At 36.8% G+C, this 15,839-nt stretch overlaps 5 protein-coding genes across 6 annotated transcripts; 1 reads left to right on the top strand and 4 right to left on the bottom strand.

Annotated features, from left to right (window-relative positions):
- Positions 1 to 252: 252 nt before the first annotated feature.
- LOC133694473 (uncharacterized) lies at positions 253 to 2,556 on the bottom strand. 2 transcript variants are annotated; one of them, XM_062115992.1, is made up of 7 exons: positions 2,269 to 2,556; positions 1,983 to 2,054; positions 1,675 to 1,788; positions 1,307 to 1,585; positions 1,083 to 1,196; positions 637 to 709; positions 253 to 536 (listed from the first exon to the last, which is right to left on the bottom strand). In XM_062115992.1, the coding sequence occupies exons 2-7, from the start codon at positions 2,046 to 2,048 to the stop codon at positions 499 to 501; spliced, it is 684 nt and encodes a 227-aa protein (XP_061971976.1). In that variant the 5' UTR covers positions 2,049 to 2,054; positions 2,269 to 2,556; the 3' UTR covers positions 253 to 498. The 2 variants fall into 2 exon arrangements, with proteins under 2 accessions (XP_061971976.1, XP_061971975.1); XM_062115991.1 differs by having other exon boundaries at positions 2,347 to 2,556.
- Positions 2,557 to 2,695: 139 nt separating this feature from the next.
- LOC133694475 (CST complex subunit STN1) lies at positions 2,696 to 3,361 on the bottom strand. The gene has a single exon (XM_062115994.1). The coding sequence runs from the start codon at positions 3,299 to 3,301 to the stop codon at positions 2,801 to 2,803; it is 501 nt and encodes a 166-aa protein (XP_061971978.1). The 5' UTR covers positions 3,302 to 3,361; the 3' UTR covers positions 2,696 to 2,800.
- A 116-nt stretch (positions 3,362 to 3,477) lies between these two features.
- On the top strand, positions 3,478 to 4,734 carry LOC133694474 (uncharacterized). The gene is made up of 2 exons (XM_062115993.1): positions 3,478 to 3,684; positions 4,063 to 4,734. Exons 1-2 carry the CDS (start codon positions 3,570 to 3,572, stop codon positions 4,446 to 4,448), a joined length of 501 nt encoding a protein of 166 aa, XP_061971977.1. The 5' UTR covers positions 3,478 to 3,569; the 3' UTR covers positions 4,449 to 4,734.
- Positions 4,735 to 4,797: 63 nt separating this feature from the next.
- On the bottom strand, positions 4,798 to 9,445 carry LOC133694472 (homocysteine S-methyltransferase 2-like). Its single transcript, XM_062115990.1, has 7 exons — positions 9,198 to 9,445; positions 7,740 to 7,796; positions 7,440 to 7,666; positions 6,884 to 7,013; positions 6,524 to 6,727; positions 5,605 to 5,676; positions 4,798 to 5,359 (listed from the first exon to the last, which is right to left on the bottom strand). The coding sequence occupies exons 1-7, from the start codon at positions 9,372 to 9,374 to the stop codon at positions 5,201 to 5,203; spliced, it is 1,026 nt and encodes a 341-aa protein (XP_061971974.1). The 5' UTR covers positions 9,375 to 9,445; the 3' UTR covers positions 4,798 to 5,200.
- An 882-nt stretch (positions 9,446 to 10,327) lies between these two features.
- On the bottom strand, positions 10,328 to 14,830 carry LOC133695383 (serine/threonine-protein kinase STY13-like). The gene is made up of 6 exons (XM_062117357.1): positions 13,970 to 14,830; positions 12,244 to 12,365; positions 11,831 to 12,039; positions 11,579 to 11,753; positions 11,353 to 11,487; positions 10,328 to 10,774 (listed from the first exon to the last, which is right to left on the bottom strand). The coding sequence occupies exons 1-6, from the start codon at positions 14,319 to 14,321 to the stop codon at positions 10,568 to 10,570; spliced, it is 1,200 nt and encodes a 399-aa protein (XP_061973341.1). The 5' UTR covers positions 14,322 to 14,830; the 3' UTR covers positions 10,328 to 10,567.
- Positions 14,831 to 15,839: the final 1,009 nt, after the last annotated feature.

Here is a 15,839-nt window from a genome sequence, read left to right as displayed (position 1 = left end):
GGCAATAGTTGTGAGGAGTTGTCAGGAAAGAGCTCGTAAGATTTGAACAAATAGGAGGTAGGACAGTAGCACTGCAGAATGCCCCATAACTTCTACTTAAAGCAAAGGTTGTGTGATTCGCATCACAAACCCTCTGAGCAACCTAGTACACGATATGATATGTCGCGTTTGTCGCGTCAATGACCAGCTCAAGTTCAAAGTTTCCACCAGTCAACAGCTCCAACAACAACAACAAAAAAACAACAAAAAAAATAAAGATCACACGTAGCGATAATCATTTAATTTGGATGCCTCAATTCCTCTAACAGTAAACTGTCATGAAAACGAAACTATTGAACCCCTGGCCATACATGAAAACTTGTTTCATGCATCACAACTTGTAGGTCGATCATTACATATGCATAAGAATACAGCAGCAATATAAATTGTCATAATTTTGATCACTTTAACGGACACCTCTTTCTCTTTACCTAATATGGAACAAATAGAGGAAAAAGTTTATCCAATCATGGTGCGCTTTCGACCCCTTTGTCGAACTGTAATAGGTTATAAACAATAACAAAATGAGAATCGTACAAGTAAGAGAAAAAAAAATAGTAGTGGAGAAGTTGATCAATTAGGAGAGCAGGATTGTACCTTGAGCTAGCTTGTTCAACGTAGATGACCACTGCTTTGAGGACTTTCTGTACCCGGCGAGAATGCGGTCCATCTGTACAAGAACGTAGATCATGAGCAAAGTTCTATTTTGCAGGTTTCTATTCAGTTCCATGTTAACTTCGCACGGTAAAAGATAAAACTATAAGAAAGCACTTTAAGAACCAATGTTTCGGCAGTTGCTTTAACAAATTCACTATGACAATTTTGTAGAAACCTGGCTCCTTTTTGCATTTCTATTCCTGTACTAACTAAAAACATCAAACTCGTGCAAATTCTCAATGGTTTTACTGTTCCATGGCAAATTCTCAATTGGTCTCACTCTTTTATTCTCGATGTATTTAAAACTCCTTTTCCTCGCATCTGTCAACAATAAAAAATAGCATACATGAAATTAGGATATGAATAAAAATTTAGTCTTGGCTCACCACATTTCCACATGAAGAATGCATTGAAAGTAAGGCTCGTTCCAGTACATATAAATCAACAGCTTTGTCCTCAGGGAGGGTTGATGTGAAGCTAAGGCCGAAATCAATAAGGACCTGAGAGAAGATAGCTCTGGTCGTGATGCAGAGATATGGTAACAATCAAGTAAACAAACAGAGAAAACAAGGATTTCTTCGCCTCTACTATAACAGATAAAATAGCTCACCAATTGATTGGTACCCATCCGAAGTAGCATATTTGATGTGGTCAAGTCACCATGAATAAGACCACCGTCATGTAGTTTTCCAATTGAATCGCCAATCTGCATTGCGATGTCATCCAACCGTTCTTCCACAATACCATGTAACCCGAATTCAAGGAAGACATCTTTCACAGAAGGACCCTCCACATACTCAAATGTTAGAGAATGCAGAAGTGGATCCACAGCATACAACACAGGAGTAGACACCCCTAGTCGTCTTGCCTTTGTCATACATCTAGCTTCCTGCTCCAAAGTTCACGGAAAACACTCAACACTTGCTTCTGCAATATGTAAAGAAAACCAGTGAAAAAATAAATAAACTTGTGACTCACCGCATTTAAACGCTTGAGAGTAAGTTTAGAATCCAGAGTCGGATGCCTGTACTTCTTCGAGAAACGTTCCTTTACAATAGACCTCCTTCCAACAAAATTTGACTCAAAAACCCTCTGAAAGAGAACAACCCCAAACAAACAAACAAAAGCAATAATAGCGCGGGATATGCAAGAATTCAAACCAGAACAGAACATACTCGATAAAATTTGTGACTGAATATGCTGTGTTGGGGTGTGGGTGAAGTCATAATAAAGGGAAACGCAAATCATGTCGTCTCAGGACATAACAATGTTACAAGAGAACTCACCGCTTCAGCTCCTTGCTTGATCAAAATGAGCGAGCTATCTTTGACCTCTTCAGCATCTATCTCCATAATGTTCTGTACCAACAGAATTTACCCACCCCCACCCATATGTATAAAAATTAGCAACAAAGAATCATAACACACCAAAACACTATTTTCGAGGTTTGAGTTTTTAAATTTATTTATTTTTCTCTTCCAGCGCTGCAAATATCATGAGTGAGTGAACCTAACTTATGGTCAAAGCAAAAGCCCCGAAAGTTTAAAAAGGAAAAGCAACCACATCACTTACAAGAGACGAAATGGTAAAATTGAATTCCTTGCACGAACTCTAGTAGGTTATAGAAAAGAAGAGGAGACTGATACGTACCTTTGTACTGTTTAATAAAGTGAAAGATCAGCCGCCGCCGCCGCCGAGGTAACAGAGAGACAGGCACTGCTTACTGCTTAACCCTCTCGCTTCAACCTTTCCTATCCTTTCTCTCCGATTTTTTTGGGTCAACTTGAGTCTCTCGCTCAACACGATGCCGTTTCTTGCATGAAAGTAAGGAAAATAGATGGGGTCTTTTCGCAAGGACACCTAAAATCCATTTCACACGACGTCGTTTTAACAGCCACCTGTCATTGTTAAACCCTAATTTTAGATCCCAAAACTGCCTTTTAGTTCCAGAAATGGTGATTAATTTTGCAAAATTGGATTTAATTAACCAGATAATTAATTTGCCAACGTTGAAAACCGGAAGCTCTTATTTTTCTTTTTTCAGTCGACAAATACAGAATCACAAAGCACGCCGCTAAATGCATTGCTAATTGGTAATTTGCAATTAAACGGCGCCACCAGCAACCACATTATAACAATTACGGGCCAACCTAATACAATCCAACCAATGAAAAGCCTCCACGTTGGGATCCCTCTCGACCACAACATCAGACACCGTAACCTGCACCGCACCTCTGTATCCTGCAATCCTGCCACGAACTCTAGCCATGACTCCGATTTTAATCTCCGATGCAAAATGAGCAGCCATGTCAGCAATTAATTTAACATTAGCAGGATTACGGCGTGAAAAGTAAGGAGAGGTGAGCTGGTTGAGCCAGAGAACGCAGGTGACGCAGCCAGTGCCGTCGTCAATTGTGAATTTGAGAAATTTGTTTGGTTTTAGCTCGCGGGAGGTGATGACGCCTAGGATTTCGGTGCGGGAGATGATAGTGTTTTTGCGAGTGAAGGTGATCGGGTCGTAGGTGGAGAACGAGGGAGTTTGGGCTAGAGAAAGGAGATCGAAGGCTAAGAGCTTTACGTGTGTGTTTTGCAGTCTCTGATCCATCAGATAAAAGGGGTGAAAAAAATTAAAAAGGAGGAGGAATTAGTAGATATCTATCTAATTCTACGCGTGGTTTACTTAAGGAGAAGGGTATTTTTGTTAATATATTTTGAGTGGAGGGTGTTTTTGTTACTGACAAAACGAAGTCGTGTCGGCAGCAAAAATAAAATCAAGTGTCGGTCGGTCTCCTCCTCTACGAGATAGTTAGAAAGAGTAAGGTAAAAACCCTAACCCCCTTTTTCCCACTTAAAAGTGATTGCGATTTGATACAATGAAGAGGCTAACGCCGTGGAGTGATGAGGAGGAGGATTCCTCGTCGTCTTCGGGTTCAGATTCAGAGGGTGCAGCAGCTGACAAGAAATCATCGAGACAAAAGAAATCTAAAGGTAATAACTATTTCTTGAACTAACAGACCTATTATATTGCATTCTTTAAGAAATATTTAATTTCCTGATAGTCAAATAAAAGCATAATAACGTTAATTCATGTATGATGATTGAATGGAAGGAAGAAAGATGGATGTGTAACGAATGAATTCTGGTCGGTACTAAGGAAAAACCTAGAAAGTCCAGGTTTTTAAAGAGACAGACATGCTAAGAAGAATCTTAATGGGCTGTTTTTGCTCCCTCTGATGCTAGTTGTTGTTTTGTTAATTGTTCCATAACCATTTTGTTAATCATTTTGGTATCCTGTGTTCATTTCTTCTATTCTTGAGATTTGTTTTTGGTTACTATAGAAAGTTTTGAGATTACCCATATGAACAGGCAAGTCTGGAAAGCTCAAGAGTGGTGGTGCTGTGGACTTTGAAGCGTTGAGACAACATGGGTATAAAGGAGGGTTGTCAGTCCTGAGTGTGCCAGCACCAAAAGATGACACGAAACCAGACTGGACTTGGTCTTCTGGCAAAGAGCGTCGTGAAACCACGGATGTTGGAGAATCCTACCAAGAACGACAGAAAACAAGATATGCATTGAGGGATGGAGAGGCTTTGATGAATGTGCAAACTTCAAAAGAGAAGAAAAATATGTCATTCCAGCAGAAAGAGAAGAGGAAACGAGAGCTTGGTCAGGCAAGTAGGGGGAAGAATTATGTTGAAGAAGAGAAGAGGTTGTTAAGGGAAAGCGGTGTCTACTCTGGTTTTGATACGTGATCACTGATGCAGATGCTCCTTCTTATGCAAGGGACTTGAAAATCCTGTTAATTTAGGGACTTTCTTGCACCAATATGACTGGTTTGTACCATGCAATTAGATCTAGTGTGATTTACCGTGTGTTTTTTGATAGATTTTTGTCTGACCGGAAAATCAAAGTGGTAAATTGTTAACTAATATACTGCATTTTCTTGCCCTCAGCCAAGATTTCCTTTTGTGCTACTGGCCAGAGCTGCTTTTCCAGATCGTTTCAATTAAAATCGTGTGCACCTTTAATTTTTCAGCATCTCTATGTATAGTAATTATTCCGAGTAGGCTAAGCTTGTGGGTAAGTTGCCCGAAAAGTCTCTGAAAACTTTAATAGGGTGGAGTATAATCAAATAATCCAGATCAAAATGGTGTACAACTTTTGACTATTCCACTGGGTTATTAGTCTTATTTAACTTGAAATCCTGTCTCACAGCAATGCAGCTAACAAAAATGTAGATCCTCGGGTCAAGAGTCTTACAACAGTACAAAAAACAAGGCTGTCGATCTTCGGGTCAGAATTCAATAGCGGTAGCCTTTCCAAAACTAGTAGCTCATGAAATAGAAACCTCAATCTTCTACAAACTTCTCAGACCTTAATCTTAGATTTGATCAAACACTTCCCTCAATATCAGGGAAAAAATTCCATACCACGCAGGGCCTTTTTCAGCATCCATCTTTGGGTTTGGAATTACATGGACTCCATGGGAAGGCAAGCGTGGTCACTATGAGGAGGGAGCAGGAGATCTACTGGAAAGAGTCCTGTATATGGCTCTGATAGTATTGGGAGTTGTTCTGCAACAGCCTCCAACAAGAGCAGCCCCAATCTCACACCATTTGTTTACATATGATACAAAATCTTGATCTGATATGCCTGTGTTTTGCTGCAACAGAAAGCGGTTTGACACAGTTAATTGGCATATAAAAAAATAGAACCAGCCATGAAGTTGTAAGATACAGACAGAAAATAGTGTTCCGCAAGGCAAATTTGCTTGCAATTACTTTTGGAAGAACTTGAGAGAATCCTTTTCTTGAAATAACAAGGACTTATTGATGCCTTCGAATATTATTAAAAAACAATATGGAAATAATTTCCATGTGCTTTCCACAGCCATCAAAATGAACTCACCACCCATTCCTTTCGCTTGCCATCGTAACTCTCTCCACTGTTTGGATAAATAAGTATTGGTTTTGTAGTCACCTGATAAAATCATAATTTCATTAAGCCAAAGTGCCAGACACCTGTTAACTTTATATATATATATATATATATATATATATATATATATATATATATATATTAAGAACATCAAATCATTCTTGTTTTTTATCCAACAACTATTTTAACATAAAATAGAAACCATGAAGTCAAGGGGCAAGTGTTATAACTGTTGCTGCCATAGAACACCCACCCAAGTCATCTAGTATCAACTATGAAGTGATCTTATAAGCCAACAGCTATCCATTACCACATTCTTTATACCGAGAGTGCACAGTGGAACATAGTGCAAGACCATATTGGACTAAAAAAAGTATAAAACCATCAATATCATCTTAAATCTCTAAAATAGACAAGGAGCTTATCACGATTGTAAGATTCCTAAGTTGTGGTTGATGTTACTTTAGTTCATTCAATTCTTAAATTCAATCACGGTTCTTGACTTTTTAACTTGAGAAAAATAAATGATAATTGTAAGTTCAAACACTGTCGAAGAAATTAGGCTATTGTTAATTTATTGACCAAGAAAAGTTTTAACCCCAGTGTAATCATTGACAACAACTTCGACACAATTTTGTGGACATAGATGGCAAGTATTATTTTTCTGTTCTTCTTGCTTCATTGTTGTTTATATTTCTAGCATGGATAAATAAGTTTATTAACGGAAGAAAGAGTTTTGATGGTCAGTTATCGTACAAATGACATTGGTCTGAATTTGCATCAGGTTGAGACAAGTTATGGCCACCAATAATGAACACTGTAGTTCAGTGCTTCATTAAGAACATTTAAAAACGTCAACAAAAGAATAGCAGGAAGACAAAAAGCATACCTTCTTAATAGACAAAATCAGTCCATGAATAAATCTAGGAGGTGTGCAGTTGATCCCCACTGCAACTACATTCTGGCATGATTCAGCAATTGAAGCACAGTCAAGCAAAGAGTCACCGCTAACCACGTTAACGCCATCCTTAGAGTTAAAAGAGAACCATGCAGGAATCTTTATGTCTTCTTCCTTCAAGAGCTCAACATAAGCCTGAACAAACAGAGACAGAATCAATGGGAAAATAAGCACCAAAACGAAATGTAGCACCAGTATTAACTTCGTTTCCTATTCCTAGATTTGATCATGACTTTCCTCTATGAGAAAAAAATTAAAATGTTATGATATGAAAAAGGACCTGATCAATACCTGAGCTTCTACTTTATTTGGAACTGTTTCAAATGCTATGAGGTCAGCACCTGATTCTGCAAGAATCTGTACCCTTCTGCGATGAAAATCTTTCAAGGTTTCAAGGGTAATTGCATCGCCATAGTTCCCACTGTAAAGGGAGAACAACAATAAGAGGTAAAGAAAGAATAATTAGAAGTTTACTTTCTATTAAGGATAGTAGGACACCCTCTTTCTGAAAGGATATCAAACCACATTCTGATGCCATCAAGCTTAAGGCCATGTTCATTTTCTCAGATTCAATAAAAAAAATGAGGTGTAAGTCTCCACAATGCTTTTAAAACATGACTGTTAATTGGTGTTTGATAGTGAACCACATTCTGAAACCATCAAGCTTAGACCGTGTTCATTTTCTCAGATCCCATAAGAACTCTAAGTATTAAGTTCTCCACAAAGCTTTTAAAATTAAAATTAAGAGCACTAAGAGATATGACAGTTGATTGGCGCATGATAGTGATATAAATAGATATGTGCAGTGATGCAGCTCATGCAATTACTTGACTAGAGGTTGACTCACCTGTACTCGGATCCATCAGCTAAATAAGCTCCATAACTTCCAATGGAAGCTGCAACTAAAATAGGTCGTTGTTTCAGAACCCTACCATTATTGCTATCAGGAGAACCTTTTTGGCATCTATCATAATAAATATCCCTTGCCTCACATGCAATTTCCACGCTTTTCCTGAGCAAGGATTCACTTTCTTCACCAGAGAAACCTTTTGCCTCAAATCCCTGGATGGTGGCCTGTCCATATTCAAGTGAAACTGAGTGTAAATTCCGCGCATCCGCACATATAGAAAGAGATCATTGTTATTACCTGATAAGATGCTGTGATGATAATATCTGCACCAGCTTCAAGATAGTCAAGGTGTACCTGCTCGGTCAAGAAACTCATTAACCAATGGAAAGATACCACATATCAACATTTCATACGGTTTCATGTATAACCAAAACTTATATAAAAAAAAAAGATTGTGAGATAGAAAAAGATGGCAGCAATTCCTAAAATGGCATTTATTTATCTATTAGCAGTCTTGATAACAAATGAATCTATACATCAATTGCATTTGGTTTTCCACATTAGTACTTTTACCACTGGAATCAATAAAATATTGTTGCCAGAAAGACAAAAAAAAAAACTTGCAGTTATATGGCATTTTTCCTAAGATGAATGTTATTGTGATTTCTGAAAATTAAACTTGCTTTTCATGACACTAGTTTCTTTTCCTTTTTTTTATATGGTTGATTATATTTCTCATGCATAAAGTTTTACCGACGTATTTTTCTTGGCTAAACTGAAGAATTTAAGAAAGATGCAAGAATTTTAAGAATAAATATCAATGTAGGTTAATCAAATGTTTTATGTGCTTAATGTTTGTCTTTGTAACGCATATCAGTTTCTGTAATATGAGACAAATCTAGTTGATATATCTGTATCTATTTCTACTTAATGTTCTGAGGAAATACTTTACAACCCCCCACCCAAAAAACAAACCCTAACGCAAAAGGAAAAAATTATTAATAATTACAATTGCATGCTTGTCCAAGTTCAACCTCCAATCCTCAACCAATAACAGAGTGGTCCCGTTTCATTTAAAAAACCCATTGTTCAATAAGAAAGCAGAACGGCCCAAATCAAATACAATATACTATATGAAATACTCTGAAGTCCCTGCAGATTTTCAACCAACACAAAACAGCATAGCTGAGTTTTGACAAGTAAGCTCGAAAACGTGATGACCACATCTACATGGGCCATGGTCATGGGGGTGAGTCTATCCAGATTCCAACTTTTATAGTTCAAATTTGAGTTTTTGCACTACCAATCAAGAAACAAATCTATAAAGTTGATTCAAGAACACAAACACACACCCAATCATAGATAGATAGAACTGAAAACAGCCCACAAGGCCGTCCATACTCTTCACCAATTTAATTTACCACTGTCCTTCTCTGTTGTAAGCTAATGCCACTCATATACGCTCAAAATTTCCAATTGACCTCACGCACCCACCCCCTTTCTCTCAAAAGGGTTTGCGTGACATGAATTCGAAATTTCTGTCAGCGAAAAATGACACAGATTTCTTCCTACTTTATAAGTCTTGGCTTTTTTTTTTTTCAAGTTCTTGCGTTATAAAAAAGATTCAAGGGTCTAAAGGCACCATTTGCTCCACATTTAAAAGAGAAAAGAAACTCGAAAATCAAAGCAGAGACAGCAACAGAAACACATTATATATATATATATATAGAGAGAGAGAGAGAAAGGGGGGGGCACCTCACGAACGAGATGAGGAGAAGTAAGAAGACACTTGGCACTCCAGAGAGGATCATTGAGGTCAGCGCCGTGTCGTTCGAGCTCCGTCGCGAGACCACCGTCGATAATGGCGACGCCGCCTGATTGGCGGAGGAAATCAGTCATAAAGGACGAGGTCTCGGCGGCTGGATGTCCCATCTTAAAACTTGTGTCTTTCCTTTCCAGCAGAGGGTTTTTGTGTTTGAAAAGTTTCTTTCCTTCCCAGTTTATGTCAGTTGCGCTTTGGTTTGATTAGAGTATTTATAGAGTACAAAGGTTGTGGAGAAGGGCACCCATAAGTTGTCCAATCTTTGCAATAATATCCTTTCTACTTTGAATGTTTACTTTCCAACCCCTCATGTTTTTCAATTTTTGTATCCAATCCTTCGACAATCATTTAATTTAACAAAATAATGGTTTCGTCTTGATAATTGGTTATTAGCTTAGCTATATTGTTGAGGAGCTGCCTCTACTGTAATTACTCAAAAGGATTTTCCTTCCTTTTACCAATAAAAGTTTTCCATGTTTTCAGAAGAAGAAAGAAAATCGCCTCATCTGTCATGGTGTGCAGCACAAGAAGTCTCTTAATTCTTCACAGTAAACCCCAAATGGGGCAACAAGAAGAGTAATCTCTGATGCAATCCGTACACCACCACCTGCTAATCCAATAATATCACCATCAAAATAGCACAGGCAAAGATCCCAGGTGATTATCTTAGGCTGGTTTGGTTGCTGTCATATATACTTTGGCATCCTTTTGATTCTCATCTTCCTGGCCAAACTATTTTACAGTACTAATGATTTTCTTCAAATGCTTTAGTTTTCGCATAAACTCAGATGACTGCAAGCAATTTATTTTCAAAATCTGCATGGTTTGAGAAACAAAATCTTCTAACTTCTGTTTGGACGCAGAATATTACTAAAGAACGGCAGGTGTTTTCTGTCTAAGATTCAAAATATTCCGTGGATAATATTACATTTATTGAAATGAAAACTTTTGATTTCTTTTTTTTATCCACATAAACTCCTGATTTCTAGCTTCCATCCATCTCGATTTCCATAATTTATAGGCAAAACTACTCTCTGAATCACAACTATCTCACGAAATGATATACAAAATAAGCATGGAGCTCCAACATTTCCAAATATTATAATTCTGTGCAAGATAATAATTACAGAGATAAAAAAGCTAACTTTTAATACACTGAAACATTTAGTGAATCAACTAGAAGCAGAAATTCTCTTGCTTCTAAAGTTCTTTGTTCATATGGTTGAGAAAACTGTGATCTAGTGAATTGCTTCAATACTATATGAGTATATATGACCGGCGGAAGGTGGAAGGCGAAGGTGAGTTACGGACCACGAGCTGGGGTGAAACACAAGCAGCCAGTTGATTGATCTTCGGGTAACATGCCACCCCCTTTGCTTGTATCTATTGCTTCGAGCAGCCTAACTACCTCATCCATCTCAGGCCGCTTCTCTGAATTTGCATCCCAACATTTCCGCATGACACTTGCCAATGAACTTGGGCAACATCTAGGAATTTCTGGCCTCAAATGCTGTAAAGATTATTTTCAACATTGAAATTATCAACATAAGATGGCACGTTAAAACCACAAACAAGCTAGATTATAAAAAGGCAATGTCCAGTACAGCCAAATTAACAACATAAGATGTAAGTCCAACCGGGGTTGAAAAAAGTTGACACCAATCAGGTCACCTGGTCCGATGGACCAACATTATGAGAGCAGTGAAACGAACACAGCTTTAATGCCTTCGCTCATACAAATATTTACACTTCGCTCAGCATCAATTATCTAGTCATGTGAGTTAACCTTTGGGTCTACAATCTCAAGAGAACAGGAGATACCATTCATGCCTTTGCTCATTCAAACATCAGTACTTTCACTTTGCACAATAGCAATTATCTAGTCACATGAGTAGATATTTAGGTTCAACTCTGTAGCACATATCATAATATATTATGCGTCATATAATACCATATGTAGGTATTTTCCTCAGAATGTACTCTGAGACCTTATTGCAACTGCAGGGATCAAACTATGGGGCATTCCATATTATAAGAAATAAAAATGGGTTTCCCGCTACAGTTATCAAAATATAAAAGCAAACAAACCTGTCGAACAACTGCAGATGAAACTTCTGCAAAACTAAGATCTGGATAAGGCATGTCACAGCAATAGGTTTCCCACAAGCATATACCAAAGCTGTATACATCGCATTTCCTGTTGTAAGGCTTACCATCCAGGACCTAGACAATTACTTAGTTAAAATCTATTATCAAGATTTCAGATAAAGGGAAAAACTATAGCAAGAGAAAAGAAAGAACAGGGAGCAGGTACCTCAGGGGCCATGTATCCAAGAGTGCCAGTTTCCCCAGTCATGTCCCTTGGGTTCTGAGCCTCAACTCGAGCAACACCAAAATCAGCAATTTTCAAAGTTCTAGTAGCATCTAACAGCATATTTTCTGTCTTAACATCACGATGTACAATCTTTTTGGAGTGCAGGTAGCTCAAACTGCAAAAGTGGATCAAAGCAAAAATCTATAAGTAAACATCAAATAACAAACATTCTAATTGAAAATATTTACTTACCCCCTAGATAAGTCCAAAGCAAGTTGAATCACAATCTTAAAGGCAAGTTTCTTTCTCCTATTTCTGATTAAAAATTTCTTTAGCGTCCCACCTGGAAGGTACTCAACAACAACACAACACGCCCTAGCAGGAGGAGAATTGACGCTTTCACTTGAAGAACTTTTGGAAGGGATCTTAAGATTGGAAGTTCCCATTGAAGCTCCAACAAACTGTAATGGATGATTATAGTTATAGATTTTAATACTAGGATACAATGGTGATGCATCTACAAAGCTTGTGATGGAAACCTAAGGAACAGAAACTATCACAATAAAAAAACGCAAAAAATAACTTGGAGAGAACTTTTTTGTTTATCAATGGAAGGTAACTGAAGAAGACATCAAGCCATTGATGGATGATGGTGTACCCTTTACCTTCGTAACGTTAGGATGGTCAAGCTTATGCCAAACAGCAACCTCTTGCTTGAATGATGCCCGGAGAGCAGCCGTTTCAGCAGCAGTGGCAATGCCATCCTCTCCCCAGTCCAATACCTTCACTGTAATTTTTAATAGTTGGCAGTGAGGACTTTGCCAAGACAAATAATTATTGCACATATGTAGTGATTTTTGATGTTTTAGGCAGTTTTAATGGGTTGGGTGGCGAAGAAGACAATTCACAGTGTCATCATGCTTTTACATATACACAAACAAGCTTGAAAAATACCAGAAAACATAGTAATTTCTTATAATTGGACTAATTATAACAACAATTCTATCAAACAATTAGTGGTTAAAAAAACTTAACATAATGACACCTATAAACCACACAGCAACATCTATAACAAAGGAATCACACCCAGTCTTTTTCTCGTTAATTTGAAATAAGATTACGCATGTCTTGCTAGAAATGAGAGAAGATTTTGGAGGCTTGCAGGGAAACCTCACAAATGTACCAGTTTTTAATAAAAAGATACATGTCATCCAATACAAATAATCTGCTGTAAGTACAGCGTACATCATTGCACCTCTACAGAGCAGCATAATCGATGACTTAGCATGTAACCAAAGTTTTCAATGGCCGAGGAATGAACTTGGAGAATTTGAGAGTGGGAAGGAATCAGAAAGACATCCTTTCCTTCAGCAAAACATTGAGAACTTGAACAAATATACAAGTAGTCCAAAACTTCTTCATAGAAGAACCTCAGCCATTTACGTGACATCCTAAAACATGAGCAGGTGCTCTTACCATGACTCACTCAAGTGATACCTATAGTTATCTCATTCCAATCAATGATGCACAACCAAAAAAGACAAGAAAAGAAATTAACCAAAGTATTTACTCAGATAAAAAATCAAAAGAGATAAAAAGATAATTTAAGCAAAGATGTTTAGAAATGTTAATAATTGGTTCAATGAATCTGTGTCAAAGCTCAAGCCTTACTGTTTAATCTTAAATTTTACGTTCATCTTATCTAAAAAAGATATGAACTAAAGTCAGCTTTCCTATTAGCCAATGACGCTTCTGCATATTTTTAAGCTTCTTTGCCAAGCACTATGTATTGACAATGAATTTTATAAGCTCTCAAAAACAAAATCCAGACCAAAAGAAACCCTGAAAACATATGCAATAAGACACACACTATCGTGGTTGTAAACCAACATAACGTGCATGCACAGTAAATAACCATGTGTTCATAAAGTTATAGCCTCAAAATGCAATCATTAATACTAGATCTCTTAAGGCCATGCCTCAAAGTGATGAAATCACTAGGTGTATAATACATGCAGTTAAAGGCCATACCTTCCAACTAACATGTGAACCTTTTACTCTGTCTCATCACATAAGTGTTTAAAGCGTGTTATCAGACTTGACATAAGAAATTCCTTTACGACCTCTATACTTAACTGCGTACGAAGAGATTTATAGCTACCTATTATCTATCAAACACGAATAAAATATTTCTCAACTTCATTCAAATAAGGAATTCATTCATAATTATACTACAAACAGATCGCAGAGCTAATCTCACAGATTATTGAAATTTCTATAAGTCAGTGCTTCGGGAAAAAAAATATAAAAGAAAAGAACTTGAATTCCAAAATTGAATAAACATTTCAAAGGAAGCAGGAACAGGAGAATAATAAATAAAAACTGCAATACCAGCAACATCTTGGCCGTCATAATTGCCTCTATACACAGTCCCATAAGTCCCATAAGAAATAACATGCCTTATATCCAATTTTCCCAAATCAATCTCCCACTCTTCCTTTCTTGTTGGTTGCACTTCCCTATCCCTTGACCAAGCACGGCTTAAATGATTCTCTAGCTGAATATCCCAGCTCTTGAAATCTATTTTATCTGCTCTAAAGTACAGTTCTTTATTGCTCGCACTGCCCACTTTTGAGCCCAATTTCTTTTCTTTAGCAGTTGAGGCAGTTTCTGCTTCTTGATGGGTATTGCTTTTCTGTCCCTTCATTGCCCCTTCTGCTTCCTTTAAATTGCTTGATTCCATTTTTTTTTCCTTTTAAAATTATAAAGCAGAAAACTTTACTGTTATACAGTTTGCTTTTTTGAAACTATCAGAACAAAGGATCAAAATAACAATTAATCTAGCAAACCTCCAAAATCATTTAAATCATGGAAATAATTAACAAAAAATTACTACCCTTTATTTTTGAAATCCCAGTTCACAATTATGACATTCGAAAGGTTCGAAAATTAAGGAAAACTAGAGATTTTCAAAAAAATTGACAAATAAATAGAAGAACGAAGCAAAGCCCCTAAAAAAACAAAACAAAAAAATTATTGCAAAAACGAGAAGGGGCAGAGAGAGATAAAGAGGGAATTAGACAAGTAGGGTTTTGTGGAGGAGACTTTAAGAAGGGAAGGGAAAGGTCAAAGGAGCCAATCAAAGAATAATTCCCCCGTGTATATATATATATTGGAGAGAAAAAAACGAAAGGGAAGGGAAGGATTGATATTTGATAGTGACCTAAAATAGCTTCGTGACTGTTTCAAAAATCAAACACTTTTCAGCCTCTTTTCTTTGTTTATTACTTTGGCTGTTTTCTTACCTGTTTCTTTTTTTAACGGACTTACCGGTATTTTTAAGGATTTGCTTCGACTTCCATGCTTTTTTTTACTCTAAATTGGATAGCCAATTTGCTATATTTTATCTTTACTTTTGTTTCTGTTTCTATTACCCTTCAACATGTTGGAAGGAGGGAGGCAGGTGAGATGAATATGGTGTTTTATATGCTAACCAAGTTGATAAGCAATTAATATATATATATATATATACACACACATACATGGAGATAACGTAATCTACTAAAATATGCATAACTAACGCAGTTTAATTAATTGTGAAAGTCAAATATGCATAACTTGACGCGCGCAGATATTACAGCACGCTGCATCTCGTATGCATTTTTTTGCGTGTTAGATGCATGACAAAAACAATTTTTGTCAAGCCTGTGTGCCACACGCGACACACAAGAAATTTTGTTTTGCCAATCACCTGCCACATGCACCATTTAAAAAAAAACAAATGTTGTGAGAGGCGCTTGTGCTGCACCAGGAATTTTTTTGTGTCAGATACATGCGACACGCGCTAGCACAAAAGGATTTGTGTGTGAAAAGTGTAGTCTATTCATGTGTTACACGCGCTAACAGGGAGTATGTTGTTGTTTTTAAACAATATACTGAAAGTTTCAAAGTTAGGTTTTTTTTTATATATTTATAAATTTATTTTGTTGATATTTTTTTAATAGTAGTATGGGTGTCATTATTATTATGGAATTTTTTTCTAAGAAATGATGGAATAATCTTCTAAAAACAAAAAAGAAATAGATATTTTTTGCTCAGCTCAAATAAAGAAGTTTTTTTTTGCAAAAAAAACAAGTGAGATGATAAAAATAATAATAATGAACTGAATTTAACTAAATATAGAAATTTAGGGACCAAAAGCATTTTAAATAGAGAAGAAAGAAGAATAAATGGTCAAATAATAATAATAATATGGAACACA

This window comes from Populus nigra, chromosome 5 (genome assembly GCF_951802175.1).
Source record: "Populus nigra chromosome 5, ddPopNigr1.1, whole genome shotgun sequence".
Taxonomy (NCBI): domain Eukaryota; kingdom Viridiplantae; phylum Streptophyta; class Magnoliopsida; order Malpighiales; family Salicaceae; genus Populus; species Populus nigra.
This window is presented reverse-complemented; position numbering and strand designations above follow the sequence as displayed.

Coding starts and splice junctions, on each gene's coding strand:
- LOC133694473 (XM_062115992.1), bottom strand. CDS start 2,048: ATGGAGATAGATGCTGAAGAGGTCAAAGATAGCTCGCTCATTTTGATC. Junction 1,586..1,674: donor CTCTCAAGCGTTTAAATGCG/GTGAGTCACAAG, acceptor ACTTTGGAGCAG/GAAGCTAGATGTATGACAAA. Junction 710..1,082: donor ATTCTTCATGTGGAAATGTG/GTGAGCCAAGAC, acceptor GTTCTTGTACAG/ATGGACCGCATTCTCGCCGG.
- LOC133694475 (XM_062115994.1), bottom strand. CDS start 3,301: ATGGATCAGAGACTGCAAAACACACACGTAAAGCTCTTAGCCTTCGAT.
- LOC133694474 (XM_062115993.1), top strand. CDS start 3,570: ATGAAGAGGCTAACGCCGTGGAGTGATGAGGAGGAGGATTCCTCGTCG. Junction 3,685..4,062: donor GAGACAAAAGAAATCTAAAG/GTAATAACTATT, acceptor CCATATGAACAG/GCAAGTCTGGAAAGCTCAAG.
- LOC133694472 (XM_062115990.1), bottom strand. CDS start 9,374: ATGGGACATCCAGCCGCCGAGACCTCGTCCTTTATGACTGATTTCCTC. Junction 7,667..7,739: donor TCATCACAGCATCTTATCAG/GTAATAACAATG, acceptor GAATATGGACAG/GCCACCATCCAGGGATTTGA. Junction 5,677..6,523: donor TGATTTTGTCTATTAAGAAG/GTATGCTTTTTG, acceptor TGATTTTATCAG/GTGACTACAAAACCAATACT.
- LOC133695383 (XM_062117357.1), bottom strand. CDS start 14,321: ATGGAATCAAGCAATTTAAAGGAAGCAGAAGGGGCAATGAAGGGACAG. Junction 11,754..11,830: donor GCTTTGGACTTATCTAGGGG/GTAAGTAAATAT, acceptor CCACTTTTGCAG/TTTGAGCTACCTGCACTCCA. Junction 10,775..11,352: donor CATCTGCAGTTGTTCGACAG/GTTTGTTTGCTT, acceptor TAATCTTTACAG/CATTTGAGGCCAGAAATTCC.